This window comes from Alexandromys fortis, unplaced genomic scaffold, assembly GCF_014885135.2.
Source record: "Alexandromys fortis isolate MF-2015 unplaced genomic scaffold, M_Fortis_MF-2015_v1.1 scaffold_255, whole genome shotgun sequence".
Classification (NCBI taxonomy): domain Eukaryota; kingdom Metazoa; phylum Chordata; class Mammalia; order Rodentia; family Cricetidae; genus Alexandromys; species Alexandromys fortis.
The window spans coordinates 1513820-1541546 of record NW_026068158.1 but is presented as its reverse complement, the minus strand read 5'-3'; the positions used below and the strand labels follow the sequence as shown (position 1 = coordinate 1541546).

Here is a 27727-nt window from a genome sequence, read left to right as displayed (position 1 = left end):
TATTATTTTAAATTTGAAAATGACAATATGTCAGACAATCTAACCATCTAAGGTTTCCATAGCCTTTTTACTTACACCATGTGTGAGGTCTTACAAGACACATATGATGTCCCTCCTACATTGCTATTTCTAGGATTCACTTTATTCTTGTGCTCTGTCTTTTTTTCATAAAAATATGGTTTGGCAATAGAAAAATGATGACTGAATCCAGGCTTCTTAAAAAAGAAGTTAAAAATCTAAGAAAGGACATGACCATCTTAACTAACAATTTTCAGTCGGCTAAAGTACTTTTAAACACAATACACACCAAACTTTTCAAGAAAGAGATTACACATCTAAAGGAGGATACTAGGACTTTGTTTAAGACAATTCGGTCAACTGAGTTATTTTTGGAAAAGGTACAGCCTAATATTAATTCATTTAAGGAGAGACTCAGCACTCTGGAGAAGAAAACAGCTGATTTGGCACATGATATTAATTCATTTAGAGAGAGATTCAGCACTCTGAAGAAGGAAATGGCTGAGTTGGCACGTAAAACCCAGTCCATGACAGTGGGTGCTAAAACATTATTTGAGAGGATTCACACTGTTTATTGTATTAATCAGACTCTGTCGAAGAGGTATGACAGATTGAATGATAGAATGTCTCTCCAAGAAGGTAATATACATACCATAAAGACTATATTCAAGAATAAGATATTATCTCTAATGGACAGACTTCATACCTTAGACTCCTCAATGAGGACATTAGAACAAAATACTGGACAGGAGATCCAGACCTTGCAAAAGGCAATGGTAAACAGATTTAAAAAGATTGAGAAAGTTATCGACTTTGATGACCAAGAGCAAAAGGTAAGAAGGCAAAATTTAACTTCGTTAGTATGTAAAACTCTCCGGGATAGCTTCCCCAGAGTTTTACCTGCCTTTCCAGTAATAACATCAGAAAAAGTAGACAACTCCAAGTACCCTAAGGTTATCGAAAGATAATTATTCATTGTTTACATTTAAAGGACATTGTCCTCATTTATTTCACAGTTGTTTATTGTCTTTGTATTTAAGTTAGATAGGTATTAAAAATTATAGATCAATAGTCATCTATGTTTGTCATATTTATAATTAGACTAATCAGGTTCTTTAAATACATAAAGAATATATTCAGTATAGATAGATAATCTTCAACCTCTTCAAAGAGCTGTAGAAAATGGCCTTTAATCTAACTTAGACTTCCGTGGTAGTGACACACAATAGCTCCTGGCAACACTGATCTATTACTGAGAGAATGTTGAACACCAAAGACACTCCACCTGGAGACTTTCTTCTTGGCAGAACTGGCCTTTGGGCAAAGAAATGCCTATATTTCAACCACTGACAGAGATGCAGAATATCCGTAAATGGATAAAACAAGACTGTCATATCCTGCCAAGACAGGGTAAGTTAGTTTTAAAAAGTTTCTTGCCTTTAAAAATGGTATGTCAGTTACATTAGGCCTTAGCCAAAGTTGGTTGCTTCAACATTGCAAATGAGACTTTGGGTGATTGCCCAGGTAGTCAGTTGTCTCTGTCACTTGTTGCACATTTTCAAAGTTTATCAATTGCACTTCCTGTTTACTCAAGTAATATTGTTTCCTTTCTCAGATCTTGGATTGAGTTAAAGATTAGATAATTGTAGTTAACCTTCTTCATTACATAGACAAGCTTATTTTCAATGCAATATTTAGACTCCTTGAAATACAATGTTTAATAAAACTTTTATTACGTGTTCCTTGCTTAATATTGTTTATTGCTTGCAATTTTATATTTGGTATCTGTTCCTATTGTATATAGTTGAATTGGGTTTGGATCAATCTTGTTTAGACAAAAGGGGGAGATGATGGGGAAACTCTGTCAACCAATCACATCTAATTAAGGTGTGGCGACCTGGACTCCAGAAAGAAAAATTGGGAGGACCCAGGTGCGCTCTCTCTCTGCGCGGTGCCTGCCAGACATGTAGGCAATTGGCCCTCCCACTCTTGCAGCATGAGTTTTCTCCTTAAAACCATTAAAATACAATTGTTATTCTTGAGCTGGCCTGGATATTTATCATGCCGACTGAATCCTGAACAAGNCTTAATATGTACAGTTCTTAACCCATGGGAGCCCATGACTATTAGCTTACTTGAAAACACATTTTCCCGTGATTTGATCATCTTCAATTAAGGATTTAAGATTTAGGAATTATCCTGAATTATCTGTGTTTTTATAATTGTAATTATATGCAGTGGAGAAAGCTATGTGACAAAGGAATTGAAATTTAGAAATTCAAAGTAGGTGACTTTGAAGATAGAGGAAAAAGGACCAGTGATGCCACTGCATTCATTGGTCATCACACATTTTCTCATTATCCCATCATGACATTCATTGGATGTTCTATCCACAGCCTTTTCTGTCCTCTGATAAGCAGAAAATGTGTAAGATTACAGTCATTATAAAAAATATTTGGCATATGAAATTTTGGTCATCTGTGTATATGTATATGTATATGTATTGTGTATGATAGATACAGGGACAAGGAAAAGTGGGGCAGAGAGTGGGCCGCGAATTCCTCATTTAAGGTAAGGTAAGGTAAGGTAAGGTAAGGTAAGGTAAGGTAAGGTAAGGTAAGGTAAGGCTCACTAGGAGGATTAGCTTTGATGGGAAAGGATTGTTTCCTGATGGCAACAGGGACTGACTAGAAGGAAAAGAATACAAATTCCAAGCATGCTGATAGAATGTAAAGGGTCTTAGGTGAAAGCTCTGATTTTATGTTAAGGAGATCTAAAGAGAACTGAGAAGAAATTATTCCACTTTAATATCTGTGAAAATTAAAAAAAAAAAAAACTGTAGGGCTGGAGAGATGGCTCAGAGGTTAAGAGCACTGGCTGTTCTCCCAGAAGTCCTGAGTTCAATTCCCAGCAACCACATGGTGGCTCACAACCATCTGTACTTAGATCTGGCGCCCTCCTCTGGCGTGCGGGCATACATCGAGGCAGAATGTTGTATACATAATAAATAAATAAATCTTAAAAAAAAACTGTAATAGAGTTTAGAGGAAATCAGTTTGGTAAGCAGAGGAATCCTTTACCATAAGTGACACCTCAGTCAGTGGGCAGGGAACCAAACAATCTTACTGTATGCTATTCTCTTAGGAATAAATGACATTCTAAACTCAGAAGAACCTGGATTTTTTAAAGAATTAATGTTAAAGTCAGGTGGTAGTGGTGCACACATTTAATCCCAGCACTCGGGAGGCAGAGGCAGGTGATCTCTGACTTCAAGGCAAACCTGATCTACAGAACAAGTTTCAGTACAGCTAGGGCTACACAGAGAAACCCTGTCTCCAAATGTTAAATTTGGAGAAGTATGAATTGAAATGAATTGTTAGTCATACTTTTTCCATCATAAAAAATTTGGGATTTATTTATAAAGAGGGAAAGTGTATCCTAGCTCACAGTTGTAGAGATGTTTGTTAGTACATAAGTGGCCTGCTGATTTGGGTTTATGGTGGCATATAATTGAAAAGTATGTATGTATAATAGGAGAAATACTTGTCTCATATGAGGAAGTAAATGAGAAGCAAGAAGCAGGCAGGTTCCCATCATCTCTTGAGGATAAGTCCAAAATGACCTAACCATCTCCACTAGGTTTCCATTGACTCTCAAAAACTCAAGGGATCAAGTCTCTACCACACAGGATTTTGAGAGAACTTTTCAGATCCAAACCATAGATAATGCTAAAACAAGTGTTTGACATACTTTGAATGAAAAGAAGAGAGGCTGAAAAAATATGACCACGTACTCAAAGTTTTAAAAATACATTTATATGTATTTTGACAAATGAAGAGAACACATATAATTTGAAAACATGTGCTAATCACTCAACATTTTCAAGAAGAAAGAAGTTTTTCTTTGAAAACTTGCAAAGTCTATAGAGCAAAGCAAGCCCATCATGAGCATCTGCCCACAACTAGAAGTTGTCTTTAAATAGGGGTAATCAGAATTCAGGACTGCCAGCAGCATGGATTTAATTTATTTCTCTTTGTTTTAGGATGCTAGGTATACCGTAAATTCATAGCAAACTAGAACTTCTTACCATCTTTGTTGTACACATACTTGACTATAATAAGGACTAATGAATGAAATGGACATATTGACAGTTTCACTAGCATATGGGATATGTGCTGAAAATACATAAAAGATGTAGGAATTCAAGTTTTGATTCAAGTTGTCATTTATATTTTGTTTCTTTTTCTAAATAACACCCAAAGCAAAAATCTTTAAAAATAATATCTGTCAGCAAATCTAATGATAAACATTGACCTAAGCTGCACACTTGATGACTCATGTACTTACTCTATACCTTCTTAGGGCTTGTTACATATATGTTACATGACACTCATTTTTACTTTTTTTTTACACATCTCAGTGTGACTTTTGCAGTTGATTTTCTTGTCACTGAATCTTCTATGATAGTTCAATGTCTAAAGTATGAACTTTAATCACGAGTTAATATATTTTACAATAACCATTAGTATCACTTCACATAATGCATAATTTTTCAGATTCTTATGTAGGGCATTCATAATCAAACATGATCCAATTCTTAGTTGTCTTACCTCCATCCTCATTTTCCTCATCCTCCCTGCCGAATCACTTATCCCACACCCTTTATTCCCAAGTAACAATAATTGAGTTTTTACTATTTGAACAACACCATAATGTGATAATGTCCTTCCTTCCTTCCTTCCTTCCTTCCTTCCTTCCTTCCTTCCTTCCTTCCTTCCTTCCTTCCTTCCTTCCTTCCTTCCTCAAGAAGGATGTGTCTCTATTTTATATGGAATCTCCCAGTCTATATGCTTGACTCAGCTCAAATACTATCCTTTCTAAGGTTTCCTCTGAGCATAATGATCCATTCTCTCTAAAGCAGTTCCTCAATTAGGGCATGGTTAACTTCACAGGAGAATGTTTTTCACTCAGCATTAACCAAACACCAGTTGTATGTTCTGTTTCTGAAAGAACCAGAGTACACACTGCTCCTTAAGGGATCCTGGCTTACTTCCTGGGGATGGTTTCATGTTAATGTGGACTGCTCATCACTCCTGCTGATCCCAACTGCTTACTTCTTCATTTTGTCTCAATGCCTCTCCCCGGTATGCACTCTTTTTCTTTTACCTAAAAGCCTCCATTAACATCTCATATGCTATTTTGAAGTCTAACCTCTATTGAAAGTGTCTAGTCTCACATTGAAAACATGGTATTCTGTCTTTAAATCTCCACATCATCTCCTGTTTTCTGTGCATTTATAAGTGGATTTCCTGAGTACAGAACACACTGCATTCCACTCACAGATATTCATGTAACTGCACAGAAGGACAACAATGTAGGAACTTGAGTCCCTTTCTCTTGTTGTGCATTATTTGATTTTATTTTTTCATTTAATATATCTTGTCTGATTACCATTTTGTTTTTCTTGATTTTTTTTTCTCATGGACTCCAAAGCATTGCTTAAATTTCCTAAAACTTAATATAAGATTTTAATGGATGTTTACTTCAAATGAACATTCTCATTGAAGACAAGTTTGTTTTGCTTCAATAAAAAAGCATTTGGAAGAAAACTGGCACACTCATATGTTTGACTTGGAGTAGTAAGCTTGGCATCACCACCTCCTGTGCTGGCAGTCCCCACTGTGCCTGCTTTGTCACTGCTGTTGTGTTCTCTCTTCATTCAGCCAACACCTGTGGCCACACAAAAGAGCATACGTGGCAGCTGCAGAACTCAGATGCCCATGCTGAAATAAAATAAATTCTAAAGCAAGAAATATTTTGATCTTTTGCTGGCTTTTTTAATTTATTTTTATTTTTATTTTTGCCTTTCATAAACTGTTAGGGTTGCTGAGGATAAAGAATACTCAATCATCCAGAGTGTGCTTACTCTACTGTGGTCTTTGACTATTTCTGTTTTAAAGTAAAGGTGGAGGTCCTCATGGCAGAACAAAGATGTTCATGGCATAGATTCAGAAGTCCAACTGGCCTCTAAGTCCCTGAATGATGTTGAACAAGTTTATAGCCATGATAGGTCTCAGTTTTTCCTTCTGTAAAATGAAAACAGCTTCACCTACTTAATTGAAAATGAATCTGTCTGTCTGTGTAAGGCTTGGAGCACCAGGCTTGACATGCCTATGCTGTAAAAGTGCTTCCTATTGTCATATAAATGATTCAAAAAAGTTTCAGATGCCACTTAAAACAATTTCCTGATATATTTAATAGTCCTTTTGATTTGTTCATAGTTTTGCTTTTCTACTCATATTTTTATTCAGAATGGTTCTTCATCCAAAATCTACACAATACATTGGGCTTAAGTTTGTTGAGTTTTGAGCAAGTTAGAGTTTTCAACCTTTCCCAAATCTTTCTAAATCAAAGCACAGCATTACCATCTGCAAAGTACGATCTGAAAAAATATCAACTTGCTTTCTCAATAAAGAAAATTTGATAAAAAGAGAAGACTTGAATTTCTACATGACCTAAAAGCCAACAACAGGGTGATTTATTCCTGAGATTCTGAACCAGTGGAACCAACAGAAGCAACAGAACAAATCCTTTTCCATGATAATTATGATGCAAATATTCAGGCTTAGTCCTTCATTCTTCCTATCAATTATTTTCACTCATGTTAAAAATGTATATCTGCAGCACTTTCAATGTCTCAGATATAGAATTATATAGAATATATAAAATTCTAGATCCTAAGAATATTTCAGTGACTAAACCAGCCAAATGCCCTTCTGTAATGTTTCCTGCATTAACTAAGTAAAGCACAAGAGAAAAAGAGAGATGGAATGTGTAGCAGAGAAAAAAAAATACTGGGGAAAGAAAATGGGTTGCCGTGCAAAAAATTGGGATCTTGGGGGTGGGGTAGAATGGGGGTAAGGGGAGACGGGGAGAGAAAAGTGAAAAGAAGAGGATGGGGGGAACTTGGGGAAATGTGATGGTTGGGATAAAGGAAGGGTGGATATGGGAGCAGGGAAGTATATATCTTAATTAAGGGAGCCATCTTAGGGTTGGCAAGAGACTGGAACCTAGAGGGGCTCCCAGGTGCCCAGGGCAATGTCCCCAGTTAGTTCCTTAGGCAGCTGAGGATAGGGAACCTGAAATGGCCCTAGCCTATAGCCATACTGATGAATATCTTGAACCTTCATCTGGCGATGGATGGAGATAGAGACAGAGACCCACATTGGAGCATCGGATTGAGCTCCCAAGGTCCCAATGTGGAGCTTAAGGAGGGAGAACATTAGTAAGGAAGTCAGGACCACAAGGGGTGCGCCCACCCACTGAGACAGTGGGGCTGATCTAATGGGAGCTCACCAAGGCCAGCTGGACTGGAACTGAAAAAGCATGGGATCAAACCAGACTCTGAACATGGCGGACAATGAGGGCTGATGAGAAGCCAAGGACAATGGCACTTTGATCCTACTTCATGTTCTGGCTTTGTGGGAGCCTAGCCAGTTTGGATGCTCACCTTCCTAGACCTGGATGGAGGGGGGAGGACTTTGGACTTTCCACAGGGCAGGGAACCCTGACTGCTCTTCCGCCTGGAGAGGGAGGGGGAGAGGAGGGGGGAAGGGGGAGAGGAGTAGGAGGAGGGGAAGGGAAATGGGAGGCTGGGAGGAGGCGGAATTTTTTTTCAATAAAAAAAATAATAATAAATTATTCCACACAATAAAAAAAAAGAAAATGGGTAATATCATGATAGGCAGTAGAATTATTCGGGAAGAGGGGTGAAATGAATGTAAGAGGCAGGAGATAAGGAAGAGTGGAGTGTTATGGAAAGCTGTCTTGACAACAGCACTCATGAACTCACAGAGCTGTGATTATCTGAATATGACATACACAAGATGGTACCTGTCAGCTTTCTACAAAGGGCTTAAGAGACTCCAGTTCTCTGAGGAGCTATTAGCAGTTAAAAGTTTCTAGAGAACAATATTTTTATTCTAGAGAACAATAATTTTGTGTAGCCACGACACTTAATCACGTGACACTAAATTCAGTGTGTTACACACAAAAGCACAGAAAGGCATGGAGGTGGGAGGGCACTTGTATAGAAGTAGTCAGGAAGTCCTTGCTGTGAGGGCAGGGCTTTGAGTAGAGATTTGAAGAATCAAAGGAGAGAAATCTGTCTTTCTTTCATTTGTGGAAATGAAAACAAATTTGCATCTGTGGGCAGAACAATGAGCATATGGCAAACATTGGAGATGGATGCACCTGGCATGCTATTACAAGTCTTTGGATTTTTAATGAAGCATCTGAAAAAAAACCCTGAGCATGTTGGGTGATCTGCCTGAGTGAAGAGATTTACCATGACTTTTGTGGTTTGGGCTAAAAACAGTAATGGAAGATTCAGTTTGGGGTAAAGATGAAGTCTGAAAGATGATTTAAGAGGCTGTGATAAATACATATTTTAACTTTTCGAGACAGGATTTCTTTGTGTATTGTTGGAGCCCATCCTGAAGCTTGCTTTGTAGATCAGGCTGGCCTAGAACTCACAGAGATCCACCTGCTTCTGCCTCTGCCTCCTGAGTGCTGGGATTAAAGGTGTGCAGTACTACTGCTCAGTCATAGAGCTAATATCTTTAATCTACCTTTATCTCTAGTATCTTTAATCTATTTAACTGAATTTTTGTGTAAATCATTGAAATGAAACAAAAGCTCATTCAAACACACAAATCTAATTAGGATTTCAGAAATAATTGAATTAATTTTATTATAAAAATTTTATCACATTACAATAATTCCAAGTTTAATGTAAAATATATAGATTGATAATTAACTCATAGCAAACACATATACACACACACACCTTATATATGACTGAGGTGATAACCTGCCATCTTATGTAAAGTTTTACTTCAGTTCATATGTTCACATAAATCATACACACATAAATGCCTGAAACATTTTTTTATAAATGACTTTCTTTTTCATAGACCTATGTCATGAAGAAAGGTAAACAAATAGTAAGCCTAAAAGTCTTAGTTTGTATTTTGAAATGAAAGATTTAAAGAGCCCTATGAGTCAGTGGAATCCTGGCAACGAGGAAATAGCTTTTAGGTAGGAAGGGCTGCATCCTACTTATCCAGTTATCAAAAGAATATTTCATTGTAAAAGACAGCTAATACTCACCTAGGTCAACATGGTGAATACACCTATGTTGATGATACTAAATATTTAAAAAACCTGTTTCCATGGCATCCACAATTACATTCTTCTATAAAATAAAAAACAAACTTCACAACTGTTTACCAAATTGCTTTTATAAGTAATTTTGAAGTTAATTTTGTATTTTGTAAATTTGTATATTGGTAACTAGAGCACACATCTTTATATATATTTCATAAACTTGATCATCTCCCCTGTATAAGATAATTCTATTGAAGTAATCAATTTTCAATGAAGAAAATTCTTAATTTTCTTTATTTATTTATTTATTTAAGATTTCTCTCTCTTCCCCACCACCGCCTCCCATTTTCCTCCCCCTCCCCCAATCAAGTCCCCCTCCCTCGTCAGCCCAAAGATCAATCAGGGTCCCTGCCCTGTGAGAAGTCCAAGGACCACCCACCTCCATCCAGGTAAAGATTTTCAAAGTCTTCTAAGGAGCCAATTAGTAAATATTTTAAATTTTAACTAATTATCTCATAAATATATTTTGATCCTATCTTCTCTCCCCAAACTCCTCCCAAATCCTCTTCTCCTGCCTACTGCCTCAACTTCATAAAAAAAAAAACCACAAAAATAAGAAATGCAAATTAAAATTAACAAACTAAAACAAACAGTAAGGGAAAACAAACAAAAAGTGCAAAATAAAGCACGGAGTCCATTTTGTATTGGCCAATTACACCTGACTATTTGGCCTGCTCTGGTATGTGGCTAATAGACCCAGTGATAGTCTTTTGGGAAAAAAAAATCACTTTTCACTTCCCCAGTAGGTATCAATTGTAAATAGCTTTTGGTTAAAGGAGGTCTTTGTGTCTATTTCTCTTTCTCAGTGCTAGGGTTTTGTTGGTTTGAGGCTGTGTAGCATTGTGCATGCTGTCATAGTCTGAGTTCATGTATGTCAGTCCTTTTTCTGGAAGACACTGTCCCCTTGAAGTCATCCATAAGTTCCCTTACAGCATTTCCTCCTTTCCCACACAAATACTTGAGTCTTGAAGAGAACAGTTTGATAAAGACATCCATTTAGGGCTAAGTGCTCCAAAATCCCTCACTCTCTGCACACTGTTTGGCCATGACTCTGTGTTAATTCTCATTTGGTACATGAAGCAGCTTCTTTGATGAGGGCTGAGCAATGCTCTGTTCTACAGGCACAGCAATGTATTATTAGAAATAATTTATTGACATTTTCACCTAGCAAATGTTTTATATTTTGGGGGGGGGCTATATAATCTCCACAATATCACCAGAAAAGCATCCACAGACAACAGCCAAAGGTTGGGTGTGATGTATTCCAAAAAGATTTTTGTTTACAAGTAGATGTTGATCAAATCTGGTCCCTTGGTTATAGTTTAATGATTCTTGTCCTAGAGTTTAACATGAATTTTAAGAAAATTGATGAGGGTGGATGTAAGAACAGAGGGTTTGGTTGTTAAGAGCATTGACTGCTCTTCCATAAGAAATAGGAGACTGGACACCATGGCCAAACATTAAAAACAAAACAAAACCAGGAAAAAAAGCCAACCAATCAATCAACCAACCAAGCAAACAAACAAACAAAACATGAAAAAAAAATTGTGGTAACTGGTAAATTCTAATTATAGAGCCTTGAGTGTGGAATGTCTGATGTTATTGTATATGCTGACCTTACTTTCCAGGGTGATTTCCACATGACTGTTCTCTTTCTCTAGAGGGAAATCTTTACCATACATTCAGGGTCCAGGTCATTTTAGAAGCTCACTGATCTAACACATGTATGTGAGTCCTCACATGCCTTATAGTTGTTATACTTTGACTGTTGTTATCTTGAATAATTCAACAGCTTTAACTTTTTGATTTGCACATAATATTAGAGAGAATTCAGGGTATCTTTCTCTATGTCAAATTAGATATTATTCAATTATATTTATTTCACTTTGCAGCTTGTAAATCTGTACTAATTGCAGCAGCATAAGGGGTTCTTGCTAACATGGGATGTTCTTTGTGCTCACTTCATTTGTATTACTTCAAAGGTCTTCTGCTTATGACATGTCTGGGCCCTGTACAGATATATGGCACCACTGGTTTCATGTGATTCAGGGTTTGATGAACACCTTGGCTATTGAAATGTCTGATCCAATGGCTTAATCCTGTCACTATAACTATGTTCTCTTGAGGAATAGAGGAATAGTAAGTCTAAAGTGACTTTCTTTCTATGCTTTTGGATAAGAAACAATGGTTTTCAGCTCACGCATTATTACGAGAATGGTTTTGAGTAAAAAATTAAGTTATTGAGTTTCATTCTTGATGTGGGAAGGTCATATCTCTATCTGTTGCTTTCATTGGTTAATTAATAAAGAAACTGATTGGCCTCATAGGTTAGAACATAGGTGGGTTGAGTAGACAGAACAGAATGCTGGGAAGAAGGGAAGTGAGCTCAGACGCCATGCTGCTCCTCTCCAGGGCAGATGTGATGAAGCTCTAGCCCAAGATGGATGTACACTAGAATCTTTCTTGGTAAGACCACCACCTCATGGTGCTACACAGATTATTAGATATGGGTTAGTCAAGATGAGAGAGTTAGCCAAGAAGAGGATAGAGCTAATGGGCCAGGCAGTGTTTAAAGGAATACAGTTTCTGTGTTGTTATTTCGGGGCATAAGCTAGCCAGGCAGCTGGGAGCCTGGTGGCAGGCTCCTCACTACACATTCTTTGCTGTTTACCTCTTCAAACATTACCTACCTCTCCCCAACTACAATAATATGAAGACAACATGCAGCTACCACAGATGGCTACTGCTTACCCCCAGATTTAGGCACTTATGACCTTTGTGTCAATGCATTTCTTCTAGGGAAAGGTCTTTCTAATATAACTTTACTTTAAAAGTGTGTTTTTTAGACTGAAATATATATTTTGATTTTGATATTTTTTGTTTCTGTATATTTTTAAAACATGATCTTTTTTTTCTTGTTCATCTTGAACTTTCTATGAGGCAAGGCTGGGCACTAGTTGAAACTTTTCCTGCTTTAAGCTCCTGATTACAGGTGTTCACTAGCAGTCTTGGAAACTATACACTTTATTACCATTATTTTTATTTGAGTGAATACTGGTTAATATAATGAGAATAATTTAAAATTTAAAAAATGAAGTATGTGAAATGGTTTAAGAAAGATACATTTCACAGAGAAAATCTACATGGACATTTGGATATTTCACTGTGACCATGTAAAACTACAGGAAACTACATGGACATTAAGGTATTTCACTGTAATCTATGTAAAACTACAGAAAAAGAACAGAATAAGTGCACATCAGTGACAAATGTTCATGTTATTTTCAGATTCTGTTTATTTTCTATTCTGAGGTGGAATTTCAAGGTTATGCTTAAGGTATTTTAAGAAATTTACAAAGAGAACAGATTTTTAAGTGAGTCATAATTCAAACATTCCCTAAGTAAAAATTGGTGGAAATATTTCTCTTATATATTTTCTTAAAAAATTCATCTTTTGAAGGCCAAAGAGTTACCAGTTATTGAGTGAAGGAGAGCACCATGAACATTCACAGAAAACACCTCTTTCTATGGCATCAGTTTAGTTAAGAGCTAAATAGTCTCCTACAGGGTAAAGTAGAATACAGTATTCTTTCACAGGGTTCTGGCAATTTAACCTGTGTGAGATAGATCTCTCAGAAAATTCTTTCATCCACCTTTCAGATTAAAAGTCCACACTTAGCAACAGTAAAGAAGAGTATTGAGCTCTCTCTACAGTAGAAGATGGCTGTTATGCTCTTAATCTAATCCCATTAAACAAAAAAGTCTTAAAACTTTGAAAAATAGTGATACCATAATCTTTTATGTGGTAATGATTGTTTTCTTTAGATACTAAAGCCTAGTTATCATCTCAAAGAAAATATAAATGATTTGTTTTCAAGACAGGGCTTTTCTGTTTAGCTCTGACTGTCCTGGAAATCACTCTGTAGACCAGGCTGGCCTCAAACTTAGAGAACCACCTGTCTCTTACTCAAAACACTGGAATTAAAGGCATGTACCACCCACACCCAAGAAATGATTAAATGATAAAAGGAATTTTGGATGATTGCCATGGGTTCAATAGATTTTTCAGGAGAATCTTGTCTCATAGATGTCTTATTTTATCTAATCTTGTCTTAGTGATGTTTTCAAGACACACTTAAGTAAGCTACTCCATGACTCTAAGATGATCTCAGTAAAGGGTACCAGCCTTAGCTTCCCCTTCCCATTAAGTCAATGCCACACAGCTTCCATTCAAGCCCAACTTCTCCCCAAACAGAAAACCCTTCCATGCTTGAGTCTGTGCTACCTGGTGTGCTTTCTTTGCTCATCCACACTTGTGTAGACATTTTAATTATCTCTGCATCCCTTGTGTACGCCACAAAAAGGATTACAGTCTTCTCTTACTTTGAACATGAACGTTCCCATACTTTTAAAAGATGCTGTATTTGTACATTCAGATGTCCTTACTCTAACATTCTGAGGCATGGCCCCTCCACTTGATTCACCATTGCTCCTCTGATTTTAATCTCAGATGCTCCTTGAGTATTTTGTTTGCTCTTCTGTAGATTGTTGTGATTCAGGGTTCAACTGAGTCATGTTGTAAAATAATGATCAAAACATCTGTGGCAAAGCAGGAAAAGAAATGAGTACAATGTCTGATAGAGATGTTGTTAAGGTGACAGATAAGAATAATTCTAGAGTCACCTACTAGTTATAGATGAATTGTCCCAAATAGAAGTTTTTCTCTGAGAAAAAAAAGAATCTATCAGTTTTGGGATTAAATATTAAGATTCCTCAAATGAAAATGAGTAAGGTATGTGGTATGTGTATGTTTGTACATGAATAATACATCATTTGTTATTACAGTTAGGGAATTTTCAACTCAGTACAGGGTACTCTCATTAAGTAACACAGAATTTAATGGCCATAACTTTCCCCCATAATATTATCTATCAACTAAACACCTTTAACTCATGAGTAAGAATATTAAGATGGCTTGACAGTGGTGGTGGATCTCTGTGAGTTTGAGTCCAGCCTGGTCTATAAAGTGAGTTACAGGACAGTCAGAGCTGTTATACAAAGAAACCCTGTCTTGAAAACAACAACAATGTTGTAATATCATCTGTTCTGAGATTTAACTCAAAATATAATAGGGCCATTGTGCTTGTAATAATGATGATAACAATAAAAGAATGATGTCTCTAAAGCAGTATTCTCTTTATAAGAATTTAATGTTTAACTCATAATGAACCACCAGTAGATAACTTTTTTATTCTACTTTTTTTTTTCTGGTACAGAAAAGTACCTCTGATCTAGTAATATTTGAGCATTTCTTCAAGGTCAAGTATAATAACTTGTAAAGCTTGAATTTGAAAACAGGTACTTAACACTGTGGCCTTAGATAATCTACTGCCGAGGTCTTGGCTACAGGATTAAATATTTTGCTTGGATATGCAAAAGAATGGCATGGGGTTTTAAGGCTTCAGTTAGAGAATTTATATTTTGCATCTAACAACTATTTTTTTTCATTCCAATACATAGTAAGTTTTTGCTAATTTTTTGCCCTAAGTATCATGCTGAATAATGCCTAAGGAATATTGTTAGTTGAGACTTGGCAATTTGCATAGATTTGCCACTGTATTTTTTCCCTTGGGCAATGTATTCAACCAGGGACCCACAAGGAAATTCTTCCCCCAGTTCTTCAAACCTTTATCCAGAATGACTGTTGATATTGCTTTACAAAAGGCTTCTCAGGCAATTATTAATCATCTGGAAACCCACTGCTTTAGAAGATCATGGTCACTCAAAATATGGAATTGTTAAGAAACCTATGTGGCCTGTTTTTTTTTTTTTCAAATAAAACTATGTTAAACTGATGTGGGAGTGATTTCTTATTAATAAAGAAACTGCCTAAGCCCCTTGATAGGCCAACCCTTAGGTGGGTGGAGTAAACAGAACAGAATTCTGTGAGAAAGAAGCTTAGTCAAGGAGTCGCCATGATTCTCCCACTCCAGATAGACGCAGGTTAAGATCCTCCCTGGTAAGCCACCTCGTGGGCTACACAGAATATTAGAAATGGGTTAGAACAATATGTAAGAGCTAGCCAATAAGAGGCTGGAACTAGTGGGTCAGGCAGTGTTTGAAAGAATACAGTTTCCGTGTAATTATTTCTGGGCGTAAGCTAGCCATGCGGGCGGCCGGGTGCTGGGGACGCAGCCCTGCCGCTCTAATCTCAACATTAAATCTTTATATCCATAGTCTGTCAGTCTAGCGTGTACCATCTTAGAACTCAGACAAATTTGAATATCTCAGTTTTGAAGTAAGTAAGTTTGTAGCTCTATCAAATGAAAACGTCCTCACACAGATTTAATATTTTTAAAGAAGATTTAACATAATCCGAATGAAAAAAAATCAGGCTCTAGATTAGTATACTTTGCATTTGCTTGCTGTAATTTTAAATATCTATGCTGTGGTAATACTTCCCTTTCCAGTGAAGAATCTCAAAGGTCTTAGTAAATATCTACCTGCTACTATTTTCTGTTCAGCAAGCCAAAAATGATACCCAAATGAAGTAGGCAAAGAACAGTCACACAGGAACTGTCAGTAAAAAAGTATGTCTAGCATCTTTTAAAAGGCTGTAGTGGTTTAAATAAGAACGGCCCCCATAGACTCATATAGGTGTGACCTTGTTGGGGTAGGTGTGTTCTTGTTGGAGACAGACTATCATTGGGGGGTGTGGTCACTGAGATTTCAAAAGCCCATACCAGCTCCCCTCCATCTCTACCTCTCCCTATGCCTGTCTGTGGATCAGGACATAAATTGTTCAGCTATTTCTCCAGTGTCACCATGTTCCCAGACATGATGGTAATGGACGAAATCTCTAAAGTGTAAATAAGTCTACAGTTAAATACTTTCTTTTATAAGAATTGCCTTAGTCATGGTGTCTCACCACAGCAATAGAATGGTAACTAAGACAGATGCCCACTAGAGTCATTCATGAGGATTGTCATGTGCTGCCCTTGTTTCCCCATTTAGGCCACACTAAGCTAGCAAACGTTTAGAAGGCCGTAAGAAGCAAAAGTTCACTGAAGACACCTATTCATCTTCAGGACTTTCTGTCAACTGACTATTTTTTTTTTATTTTCTCTGCTTTATTCTTTCTGTGACCAACCTTGCCATTGCTTCTTGTTCTTTGCTCAATCCCCTTCTTTGGCAGTCCTTTTTAGATATAGGACTCATTCAAGTTAACTTTTAGTATCTGCCTTCAAATAGTTCAAAATTTTCATTGGTGTAATGAAAATATTATTAATGTTATTGTTTGATATTTAATACAAGAATAAAATGTGCTCTGATTACACTCTGTTTAAGTCCCTCTATCTCCCTTTTATTGCTGTCAATTCTCCCTTATCCCTACATATCCCTTTTCAAGGCTCATGATTGGCTTTGTTTTGTGACCCAGTTGGTCTAAGTGTGATTATTTATTTGGAAGTGTCCATTATAACCTAATGGTGTCACTAGTAGGTCCATAACTCAAGGTAATCATTTGTCACTCTACGAATCCACAATTAACTAATCGTTTATGAGTGGGAATGGGGCTCTCTTCTCTGTCCATGCCTGACTGTTGATGGCAAAATGGAATTCAGCATGTGTCTGTAGATGTTATGAGTTCATGATTGTAATGACTACTGCTAGCCCAGGAGTTGACATTTCATAGCCCTTCTTCCTGTCTTTAACTAGTTCTTTTGTTTTCTTTTCACCTGTATCTCAATGCAATGCCTTCATTCTTAATCAGAAGCAGCAGAATGCAGCAAGAAATTGTGGATCTCTCTTTTTTTCACAATAGAAGGGCTCAGTTCAATCCTATCTATTCTCAACACATTGTTCCCTTTTTAAATTCAAGATGGTACCAGCCTGTGGACCTGTGAGTTAAGAAGGATAGGAAGTAAACATCACAATATCTAAAAGTTCTGCTATGGAGACAACAAGACACCTTGTCCATTTCTGTCTGCTGTTCCTACTTCAGTTACAAGATTCTTTGTGGCTCTTTACACACCCTCATCTTTCTTATCTGCCTTGTTATCCTTGGTCAAGCAGGAAAGTGAAATGAGATATAAGGTTTTATTCTTCCTACAGGAACGGATTATCCTCAAACTTCGTAACTGGCAGCAAGTATATAAGTCAATGTTTATAACTAAATGCATTTGGATTAATAATAAAAATGTATTCTAAATTCTGATGCATTCATTATATTATAAATAATCGCTTGAGTGTTTTCATGCGGATTCACCAAAAGAAAATTTCAGACTTCAAGAAATTTTTTTGTGTTTGCTTTGTGGGTTGGAAAGATTTTCTTTTCCTAATCTAGGACATACTTCAGTGAAGCATTACGGATAAATTATTCATCTTTTCTCATATTATACTTTCATAGACTCTAAAAGATTCTTAATTCATTGTGTTTACTTACTAATTATCTTAGTTTTATCATCATTCCTAATTTTATCTATAAAATGGGGTTGGGGAATCAAGCAGCACAGTCCTGGTAGAAATCAGAATGTTAGCAAGTGTGGCAACTAGTAACCAGATACAAAGAAGACAAAAAAGAGAATGACACTTTTACATACCACATACATTAACCATTCCTCTCTCAATTGGTTCAGGATCACTACCTAGGAAGTGGCTACCCTTTATCTGTGCCATTCTACTCCTCTCTGAAAGGGGTTACAAAGAAGAAGCTGATATCAGAATGTTATCAAGTGTAGTAATTAGCAACTACAGATTGAGAAGATGAAGAGGATGGCACTTATAATAGATACTGTACATACTACAAGTTCCCTGTCCACCTTGAGGACACCAGTTCCTATATTCTTAATTATATCTGGAAGATTATTCAAAGAAGGAGCTTCTCTCAGCATTTAGATTTTTATATGAGTTGATATTAATAAATTAATTTCCTTAGCATTAACTGCTATGCCGCCCTCCTATATTATTTTTATAATGGCATTTGATGGGTTTTACAGTTTTAAAAATAAAGCACAAATGCAGTAAAGTCACTAAAATAGGCATAGAAAAATACCATGCAACCTTCACCTATACAAACAAATTCTTCTCTGTCCAATATTACCTCGAGCATCAAATTGTTTTGAGATGGGACACACATATACAATACTATCTACAACATAATTTGTTATATTTCTGGAAATGTGTTATGCAATGAGCAGAAAACAGTTCTGTAAATATAATGCCAGCCAGAAATGAAACAGACTAAAGAAGGAGTGCCAAAACAAGTCAGAGGAAAAATTTTCCCCTCCATACTTTGCCAAACATATCTCTTCTTGGAACAATTATATAATATTACAGCATATAAGACATAAGCAAAGTGATCCTGAGTTTTGTGACTTGATCCTACTAATTAATCAAGCAGAATGAGATGGCCACTAGAATCTCAATGTGCAGTATGATAAATACATACTCAAATCTGGTTAGTCAAATGCACTGATAGACAACCTAAGGTTGGGTGGGTGGCATCTGAGGCAGAAGGCTGTCTCACTGGAATTGAGCCTTCAACTTTGAGATCTGAGGAATTCTTTAGATACACAGCTGCATAACTGACTGATCTAGTGAATGCCCTGCTGGTATCTGCCGGAGAATTAACAATGGAGCTACTCAGTTGATACGTTTGCACACAGTTTGGAGAACCAGAAAATCAAAGAGTGTTCTGGGAGAACTGCCACTGATGGAAGAAAAACACCTTCATTTGTTTTTCTCTATGAACCAGATTTAATAAACTTGCACAAATGGTTTGCATGGAAATAAGGAGTTACTTGCTTTGTCTTGCTTTGCTTTGCTTTGAGACAGAGTCTCACTGTGCACTTTCAGCTGGCCTGGAACTTAATAGGTAGATTATGCTAGAAGTCATGGAGATCTTTCTGCCTCTGCCTTTGCCTCTCAAGTGCTGCAATCAAAGGCAAAAGTCACCATGCCTTGATAGAAGCATTTTAAATTTGAAACATCTTCTGAGAATTGAAATTAAAACATTGATAATACACCCAAACTATTTTCTAGTTTTAGAAGCATTAAGGATCAAAATGCTTTTGCTAAGTCACATAACTGATACAAAGTCATCTCAGACTGAAGGTTAGAGCTCCTGTAATATAGAAGGATAGTACTTACCCCTGTCTGTATCATACAGGAAGACAAAACAATTCCATTCATAGTGATCCAGCAGGCTCAGGAGTGCACCTCTCAATGAAGGTCTTAGTTGCAGCACGAACTGACTCTCCCCTTCAGTGGGGAAGCTGGGTGTGATGAGAGAGATGTGTAGGGCACTGCAGAATGAGGTCAAGGTATGCACTGACCTCTTGTCATAGAGTCCAAAAATGGCAAACACTCCTCTAGAATACTGGGAACAGACTGGGGGAAAAACAGAAAGAGAGGGCCATCACCAATTGTTATACTCCAGAACTGGCCACTTGAAGTCTACAGCCTCTGAAGGTTTAAAAGAAAATCATTGAACTGTTAGCAACTCTGATAAGAAACACAAGAAAAGCGTGCATACATTGTGCAGTCAACTGTGAGTTCTTGAGTTTGTGCTGATAGTCAAGGCTTCCATGAAGCTGGTTTAAATTAAAAGTCTGCATTTAAAAAGCCAATTCAAATTAAAGAGAAAATTGATTAAAATAAACAATATATGGTCCTCTAAAACATCTCAAATCCCATGCCCCAAGCTCTTAATGAATGAGAGACACAATTTTTTTTTCTGTATTTGTTCTTGCCTGGGAACTATAATAATGTACTTTGACATTTTTTAAGTAGGAATCAATGAAACAATTGCCTGCTTCCTAAGCTGTGTGCTTGCCACATCTATTCTGTTTGATAAACAAATTGTTTCCTTTTTATTTATAACTTTACTCTGTATTAATTTCATTTTTTTGTCACAACTCTGAAGTCTGCTTGAATCATGTTTGAAAATAGAAAACTGGGGTTGAGAGATAAGCAACTGAGTGAACCAGAAGCAACTATGTAACTATAACCCTAAAATAATCACCCCAAATCCTGAGCCAGGCCTATCAAGAGAAAGAGAAAATCCTGTTTGCACTGCTGTAAAGTGAGGGAGATTGTTTATATTCTTTCTCAAATGTGTTTTGCTTACCATGACATAACTGATTTATGAAACAAACTTAGGTGACTTTTTATCATTTACACTTTAAAAGACAGAACTACAATCATCGGGAGACATTAATCCCCCCCCCCCCCCAGTAAAACAGGACTGCATTGTAGATTTTTCTCTGACTAAGGTCTCCTAGAACTAGAGTTCCAGAGGGCTGTGAGATAACTGTTGTGGGTACTGAGAAGCAAACCTGGGTCCCCTACAAGATAATCAAGTGCTCTTAACTGAGCTATCTTTCCAGTCTACATAAGTGAAAAAAAGATTATTAAAATGTTAAAAGTTCTAGAAATATATACAAAACAACTTTATCTGAATCATATAATTTCTGAGATTTTGGAATAAATCTAGAGATGTTTCTATTATTTGTATTTACTATTTTACTTAAAAATCAGGGATAAGGAATACATGTTATAACAGGATAGTATAAAAATGAGCAGAAAGTAGATGCTGTTGATTATTTTTAAAGGACACTCACAGGATATTTTTGTAAACAATATGGTTTAATAAAGGACAAAAGAATATATTTCAGTTGAAAAGTTCAAGATAGAATTGACATGGGAATATAAGGGTAACATTGCAAACCTTGTAAAAAAAAGCTCAAATTCTAATATTTCAATGCTTAGCCTTAATTATTGTTATTATTACTATTATTATATTGTCTTATTTTCAGAGATAATGAAAACATAAAATTTTTTCATGGTATAAATGATGGAAATTTAATATGGTAAAAATTCAATGAGAGCACATAAATCTACCATCCTATGAAGATGCAAAAAGCAAAAGCAGCATTTTCTAGACATCAGTTTCATTGCATAGTTATAGTTTAAATAAGTCTCTTATAGTGCAGTAAAAGTTCTAAAGATTAAAATGCCTCAGTTCATCGAAAGCTAAGACATAAGATGTTTAGATTCTATACAGCAGATACCGCTTGGATAGTTACGGTAACAGTTTGTGAAGAAATCTATCAAGGATGATCACCCATCTCTAAGTCTGTGCTCCCCAGGAGCTAAAATTACCTTGGAACATATTAACCATTCTCAAAGGCATGTTTATACAGTATGTCTGGTTATAATTTTATCAAGATGTAGAGCTGTCAGAATGAAAACATTGGTATCTTGGGTTTCCAATATTCAATTTCCATAACTCCAGTGATGCAGTAGCATCATGCTGTGGATCAGATACCAACCTCGTGGATATCCCTCCAAAAGTTTGGATGCATTTATGTGGGTGGTACAGTCCGAGCTTAACACATTTCCTTCATATGCTCTTGTTTTCTTATAAGTATTAGGTTGACTTTTAATCTTCACTTAATTAAAAAACTGAATCAATTCACTTTTTTAACCTTTTTAAATTTGCTTTTGGATTCTCACCATTGAACCAAAATTTTATACCTAGGTTAATCACATATTTAACCACTGAACTATATCCCCAGTCCATGGTTCAAATAACTTTTATTTTACTCTACTGAAAAAAGTCTTTATATTGTGGTCTAATTTACATACTGTATAATACAAGTTATCTCATTAGTGATTAACTTTAGAATTTGAGTCATCAACTGCAGCTTCCATTTTGCTACTGAACCTACTTACAGGCTGTAAAAACTGTTCAGAAAAAGGAGGAACAGTATTTTCCTCACAGTATTTCTCCAGCAACTCCAAAAGTTCCCCAGAAGGTCATATGCTGCATGAGAACCATTGGTGAGCTAGAATGTGGTACGCGATCTCTGCTGCCCTTCTATCCTACAAAAGAAAAAGAATCTAGGAACACTCCAGTTCTCATTTATGCAAAATGTTAGCTCTTGGTATAGGAAGCTAAGTACTCAACAGGTTTTAAACTGAGGCACTTCACAGAAGGCCCTCCTACCACTCACCTTGTCTGCCTGTTTCAATGCATTGCTCTGGTACTGACCACATTATTTAGCCAATTGCAGTTTATTTTACTAGGCCTCTACAAATTTAATAATGCCTTACTTCTAAACCTTTTTGTCTGCTTCTATTTTTCATCATGATACATAAACTGATTTTTATCATAGTTATAACTACCATTCTGCTTCTATTACTCTTACTTTGAAAATATACAAAATACATACTAATCAACATTTCCTTCTGGATGAATTTTATCATTCACTTTCCTTTGCAAATTCCTGTTTATAGTGTTATTCTTTTGAACATTATCCCCCTGTTTTAATTGACAGTCATGGCTTGCTAGGTGAAGGTTATTATGTCTTGAATCTGTAAAATTAGGCTGTCAGTCAAATATTCAATGTTATTTTCTTCATGTGAAACCCTGAACAATATAGAATTTGGTTGAATAGATTCAAATTTAGTAGCCTAGTCATTTGCATATTTATTATAAATTTATCTTTGGAAACACAAAATCAAAATTTGCTTGGTTATCTCTCATACCATCTGCTGTTTCTTGGCATACAAATAAGTATTCAAACAGTATATATAAAGGTATATAAATACAAAATAAATTAATACAGTTAACTAAGCTTAATAAGAATATGTTCTTAATGTAGAAAAAGAAAACCGAATTTTAGTTTTTAATATAAAATAATGAACACTAATTATTGCATAGTCACTGAATAGAGGTGGTAATATTAGATCGACAGATATTTTGGGATATAAACACTGATTAGAATGAGGTCTTCAATGAAATAATGCAATCATAATTTTAAGTGCACATTTTATATTTTTGCTTCACTAATGAGATAACTTGGATCATATATTATGTAAATTACTCCATAATATAAACACATGATAATAATCTTAAACTTTATACCTGATGGTGTGAGTGAATTAAACATGTCTTCTCATTAGGTAGTTGCAAAATTTTATTTCCCATACATATTGCAGATGATAAACTAAATCACATAATGACCTAATTTGTGATGAATTTAAGTGTTGTATCAGATACAAGTATTGTGACATCGTCTTAGCTCAATGTGTTGCAAGTTAGAAGCTGTGCATTGAATTTGACTGCCACAGTGGTATGGACCAAGTGAATGCAATGCAGTTGCTCTTCATAGTTCTTACCATTCTCTTTTATCTTTAATTTTCATTTTTAAGAGCTTTTCCTAAATGTATTTGAAAATCAACTTTATCAAGGCACAGAGCTTCTGTACTTTGTTCATCCTATGTTCTCCCTAGCTGCTCACAGCTGTGTCTTTTGGGGGCACTTTTCACATAGTCTCCAATTCACCTACTCATGCTTCATTATCTCCCAAGTCTTCATTGCTGAAAACTCACTTTACCTTCTGTTTGGTGAAATCTTCTGCTGTGTTTCGACATGTTTAGATGTGTCTTTCAAATTCTTCCCTTGTATTGATTCCTGACACCACACTTCTGGTCTTCTTTTGTTACTGGGCATGTTTGGACAGCCATTTCTTTAAATTTGCTATACCTTCACATTTTCTACCTTATACCCACTACTTTCCTCAAAACACAAATTAAGTCATTTAATTCTGGGGATTTACATGTCAAATGTTATAGTTTAAATACAAAATGCTCCCCAGAGGCTCACATGTTTGAACACTTGGTCATCAGATGGTGGTGCCATTTGGGAAGGGTGTAGTACCTTCAGGAGGTGGAGCCTTGATAGCCGAAGGGGGTTACTTGGAGGTTTTATTGTTCAGACTCACTTCCTTTTCAGATTTCTTCTAAAGTTCAAGTGTAATGTGACCCATGGTCTCCTGCTCCTAGCACTGTGTGGGCATGGACGTTTGTTGATGTAAGTGTGCTGTTCCCCTCCCTGGTATGGAGTCTTTGCTGTAAACATGGTGTATACTTTGTGCTTTTTTTTAAGTTTTTTTTTTTTATTGATATTCACTTCAGTAACTTGAATCCACAGATATAAGTGTTACAAGTAAACACAGATATAAGAGTTACAAGTAAACACAGATTATGCATGCAAAGTTCCGCTCACGAAGGTTACTTGTGCAGGTACATGAATTAGAAGCATGCTTCTAGAAATATGACCAAACTGTTTTTAAAATGCAAAAATGGAAAATCACATCTTGAAAATATAGAGATGGTTTACACAATTCAAAATTCAAATGTTGCTTATAACAGAGATGTATGACAGCTACAGGATTCAAGTGACAAGCAATAGGTTCTCAAGAAATTAATACTGTTCAAAGAGAACAGGAATATTTTTACATTTTACTAAAATAACATTCGACTACTAGAATACAAAACCTAGAAGGAGCTCAGGGAAAAAAAAACAAATCTAAAACCAATTACTTAACTTCTTTTCATCTAAACAGCACGACATTAAAAGAAAACTGCACCTGCTTTCGAGTTGCCAATCTCACATGAATGGAGTTCTCTAAAAAGGAAACGCAACCAAAACAGCTTCCAAAGTCAAATGAAGTCTGCAAGGCTCAGATTAAAATCTGGAATGTTTTAGATGAAGAGTAATAAAAAAATACAATTGGTTTTGTTTTATATTGAATGGAATCAAAATTTGACATTTCTTTGAAGCCTCAAGCTACTAAAATTTCATTTTTCTGAATGGTTCTATGTTATCTTTCTCTTATTGGTGCAAATTGTTTTTTATAAGTTTACAACAGTCAATCTCTATGAAGTGCTTTTGTCTGTTGCCTTCTGATGAAACAAAAACTTTTTCATTAACTTATTGTGCTTATTTTCTTCCTTACCTCTTATCGGGTGGTCTCAACAATGTGGATAGAAACCCAAGAACTGATTATCTTGCTTCACTTTGATAGATTTGAAAATTTGATACTTGTTATCACCTGAGAAATTCTATCTGAAGCATTGAAAAATCTTTACATGTCTTGTTGCCATCAAAAAGGACTTGGATTAATAGACAGAGGTTTAAACTCATTAATGCATAATATCTAATTTTAGCCATGTATAGGATATAGAGAAGAAATAAAACAAATGTGGTGTTATGGGACAAATATAAAAAATACATGTATCTAAAATTTCACAAGAATATCAATAATTGTGGGTACTAACAAGAATATATTTAAAATGTAAAATAAATAGAATTAAAGCTAGAGTACAAAATTGGAATTTATTTTATAAATATATTTATATATTGCAAAGGACATTGTGCATATTTATTTATTGTGATTATTATTGACACTAGTTATGCTTGTTTATGTCTATAATTGTGTCTATATTTTTGAATAAAATCATGTCAGTATAGTGACTCACAGTCTAGGGGACAAGACAGAGATGTGAAATCATACTCCAAGACATGAAGATAACTGAAAAAGATAGACAAGGAATGTTAGGAAGCATAGAAGAGAAGTGTTTGTCATAGGATATGCTTGATATCTGTATTTGGAATTGGAATCAAAAAGTCAGACTGAGGACAGAGAAGATAATAAGTATGACAGTCTACCAGACAAAAAAAAGACATAAGATAATAGCAAACTGGATAAAATATGATAGGCATAGACTGTGAATATTATTCCTGGGAGATATGTAGAAGTTAGTTAGAGCTGAGTGGATTATTGGGTAGGATGAATGAGTAAGGAGGGAAACAGAGGAAAGGTCACACCATGCTTTTTCTTACAGATTTTGAGTGAATGAATGAAAAGCAGTTACACAACCTTGGGCGGTAGGTAGACTGAAAATATTTTGCTTGGTTATTATGAGACAAGCACAGTTTCAGAAAGAAAACAATGGTTCTGTTGTGGACATATTTAGTTTAATATGCTGAGTTTCAAGTAGGTGAAACATAAGAATGTGAAGCCAAGGTCTGTAATGAAAGAGAACAAGCAGATTCAGTGTATAGCATTAAAGAAGTGATTGTGAAGGACAATATGAGATTCAGGAGGAATGCTCAAAGACATGTCTGATGCTAGGATTGTGGAAAGAAATCATTTCAGAACGAGAGGAGATCGTGAGATTTAGATGAAATTAAAGGAGGATGTCTCAGAAAGTGTGCAAACTCACATGTAAGAATTTCCTTCTAGAGCCCGAGTTGCTCTTGCAGTTAGAAAGTTGTTGGTGGTGTTATGATGTTATTTAAAGACCACAAGTGTGTTCTGAATCACCTGAATAGCTGGCAATACTCTATGCATTCCATTCCAAACTGCTTCACAGATTCTATCAATATTAATCAAATGCATGCACACAACTGGCTGAATGACAACATCTTGGTTTGAAAATGGAGTCATGGTATAGGTACTTGATGTGCAAACACACACATGCACACCCATATCACATGTATGCACACTGTATTTGCAACACACACAAAACAATTCTAAATCAACGAAAGAAACTTATTTGGATTGTACATATCTGTATTTCTAACACTAGTAAAACCAAGGCAGGAGCATCACAAGTTTGAGGCCAGACAGACAACTCTGTCTCATGAAAAATCGATATTGGAAAGAAGGGTTCCATAATGAGAAAGAAGTGAAAAAGACAGGGGATGACAGAGAAACAACCCAAATCCATTGCATATATGAATGAAACTGTTAAGGAAAAAAGAAGCCAAAATGAAGCGAATCCTTAAACAGCAGAAAGTTCCCAAACAAGCAAACAAAACCATCTATAAAGTTTGCAAACATGCACACTCTCTTGTAAACCTTACGTGTACACAATAAAAATAAAATTCAAAACAATGAGATGAAAGAATGAATGAATATGGAGAGGTGGTAAGATTTGAGACTGGCACATTGCAGCACGCCGCTTCCGCCAGCAGAAGAGACGACTGCAACAGTATTCTTCTCAGAACACACTTTATTGGAGCACTTACACTTGAGGTTGTAAAGAGGCAAAAGACCCCGTCCCTGTGACGCAGAAGAATATTTTCGGTGCCAGACAAAGCCCTGACGTGTCATCAACCCAATGGCTCAGGCCAGAATGGAGTGATCGTGCTTAAATTATGATTGGCCAGATCGGATGGCCAGATCGAAATACTCCCCGCGTTGGGGGGGGGGGGCTCGCGCGCGCATGCGCTGTGGGCGCGCATGCGCACAAGTTGCGCACAAGCTGTCAAGTTTGACGTGGAACAGCAAATGGCGCCCAGGCCCCGTGCCCCTGACATGACAGCGCCATGGTGCGCGCTACATCTCCGCGCGCTACAGCACATAGCAGTAATATAGACACTACGTATTTCTGCCAGGTGCAGCATGGGGAATTTGAGAAAAGGGAATCCATGTGAGGTGTTAGTTTGCTGGAGTTCAACAATACCCTCAAAAATAGTCTACCGGAGCCGGGCGGTGGTGGCGCACGCCTTTAATCCCAGCACTCGGGAGGCAGAGGCAGGCGGATTTCTGGGAGCTCGAGACCAGCCTGGTCTACAGAGCTAGTTCCAGGACAGGCTCCAAAGCCACAGAGAAACCCTGTCTCG

The 27727-nt window shown here is 36.4% G+C and overlaps 1 protein-coding gene across 3 annotated transcripts in view; it reads right to left on the bottom strand.

Annotated features, from left to right (window-relative positions):
- Gria4 (glutamate ionotropic receptor AMPA type subunit 4) overlaps positions 1 to 27727 on the bottom strand; it is a 403578-nt gene that overhangs the window by 216245 nt on the left and 159606 nt on the right. For all 3 annotated transcript variants that reach the window (XM_050127542.1, XM_050127540.1, XM_050127541.1), the window contains exon 4: positions 19396 to 19635. In XM_050127542.1, the coding sequence (XP_049983499.1) occupies positions 19396 to 19635 (240 nt within the window). The remainder of the gene's footprint in view (positions 1 to 19395; positions 19636 to 27727) is intronic.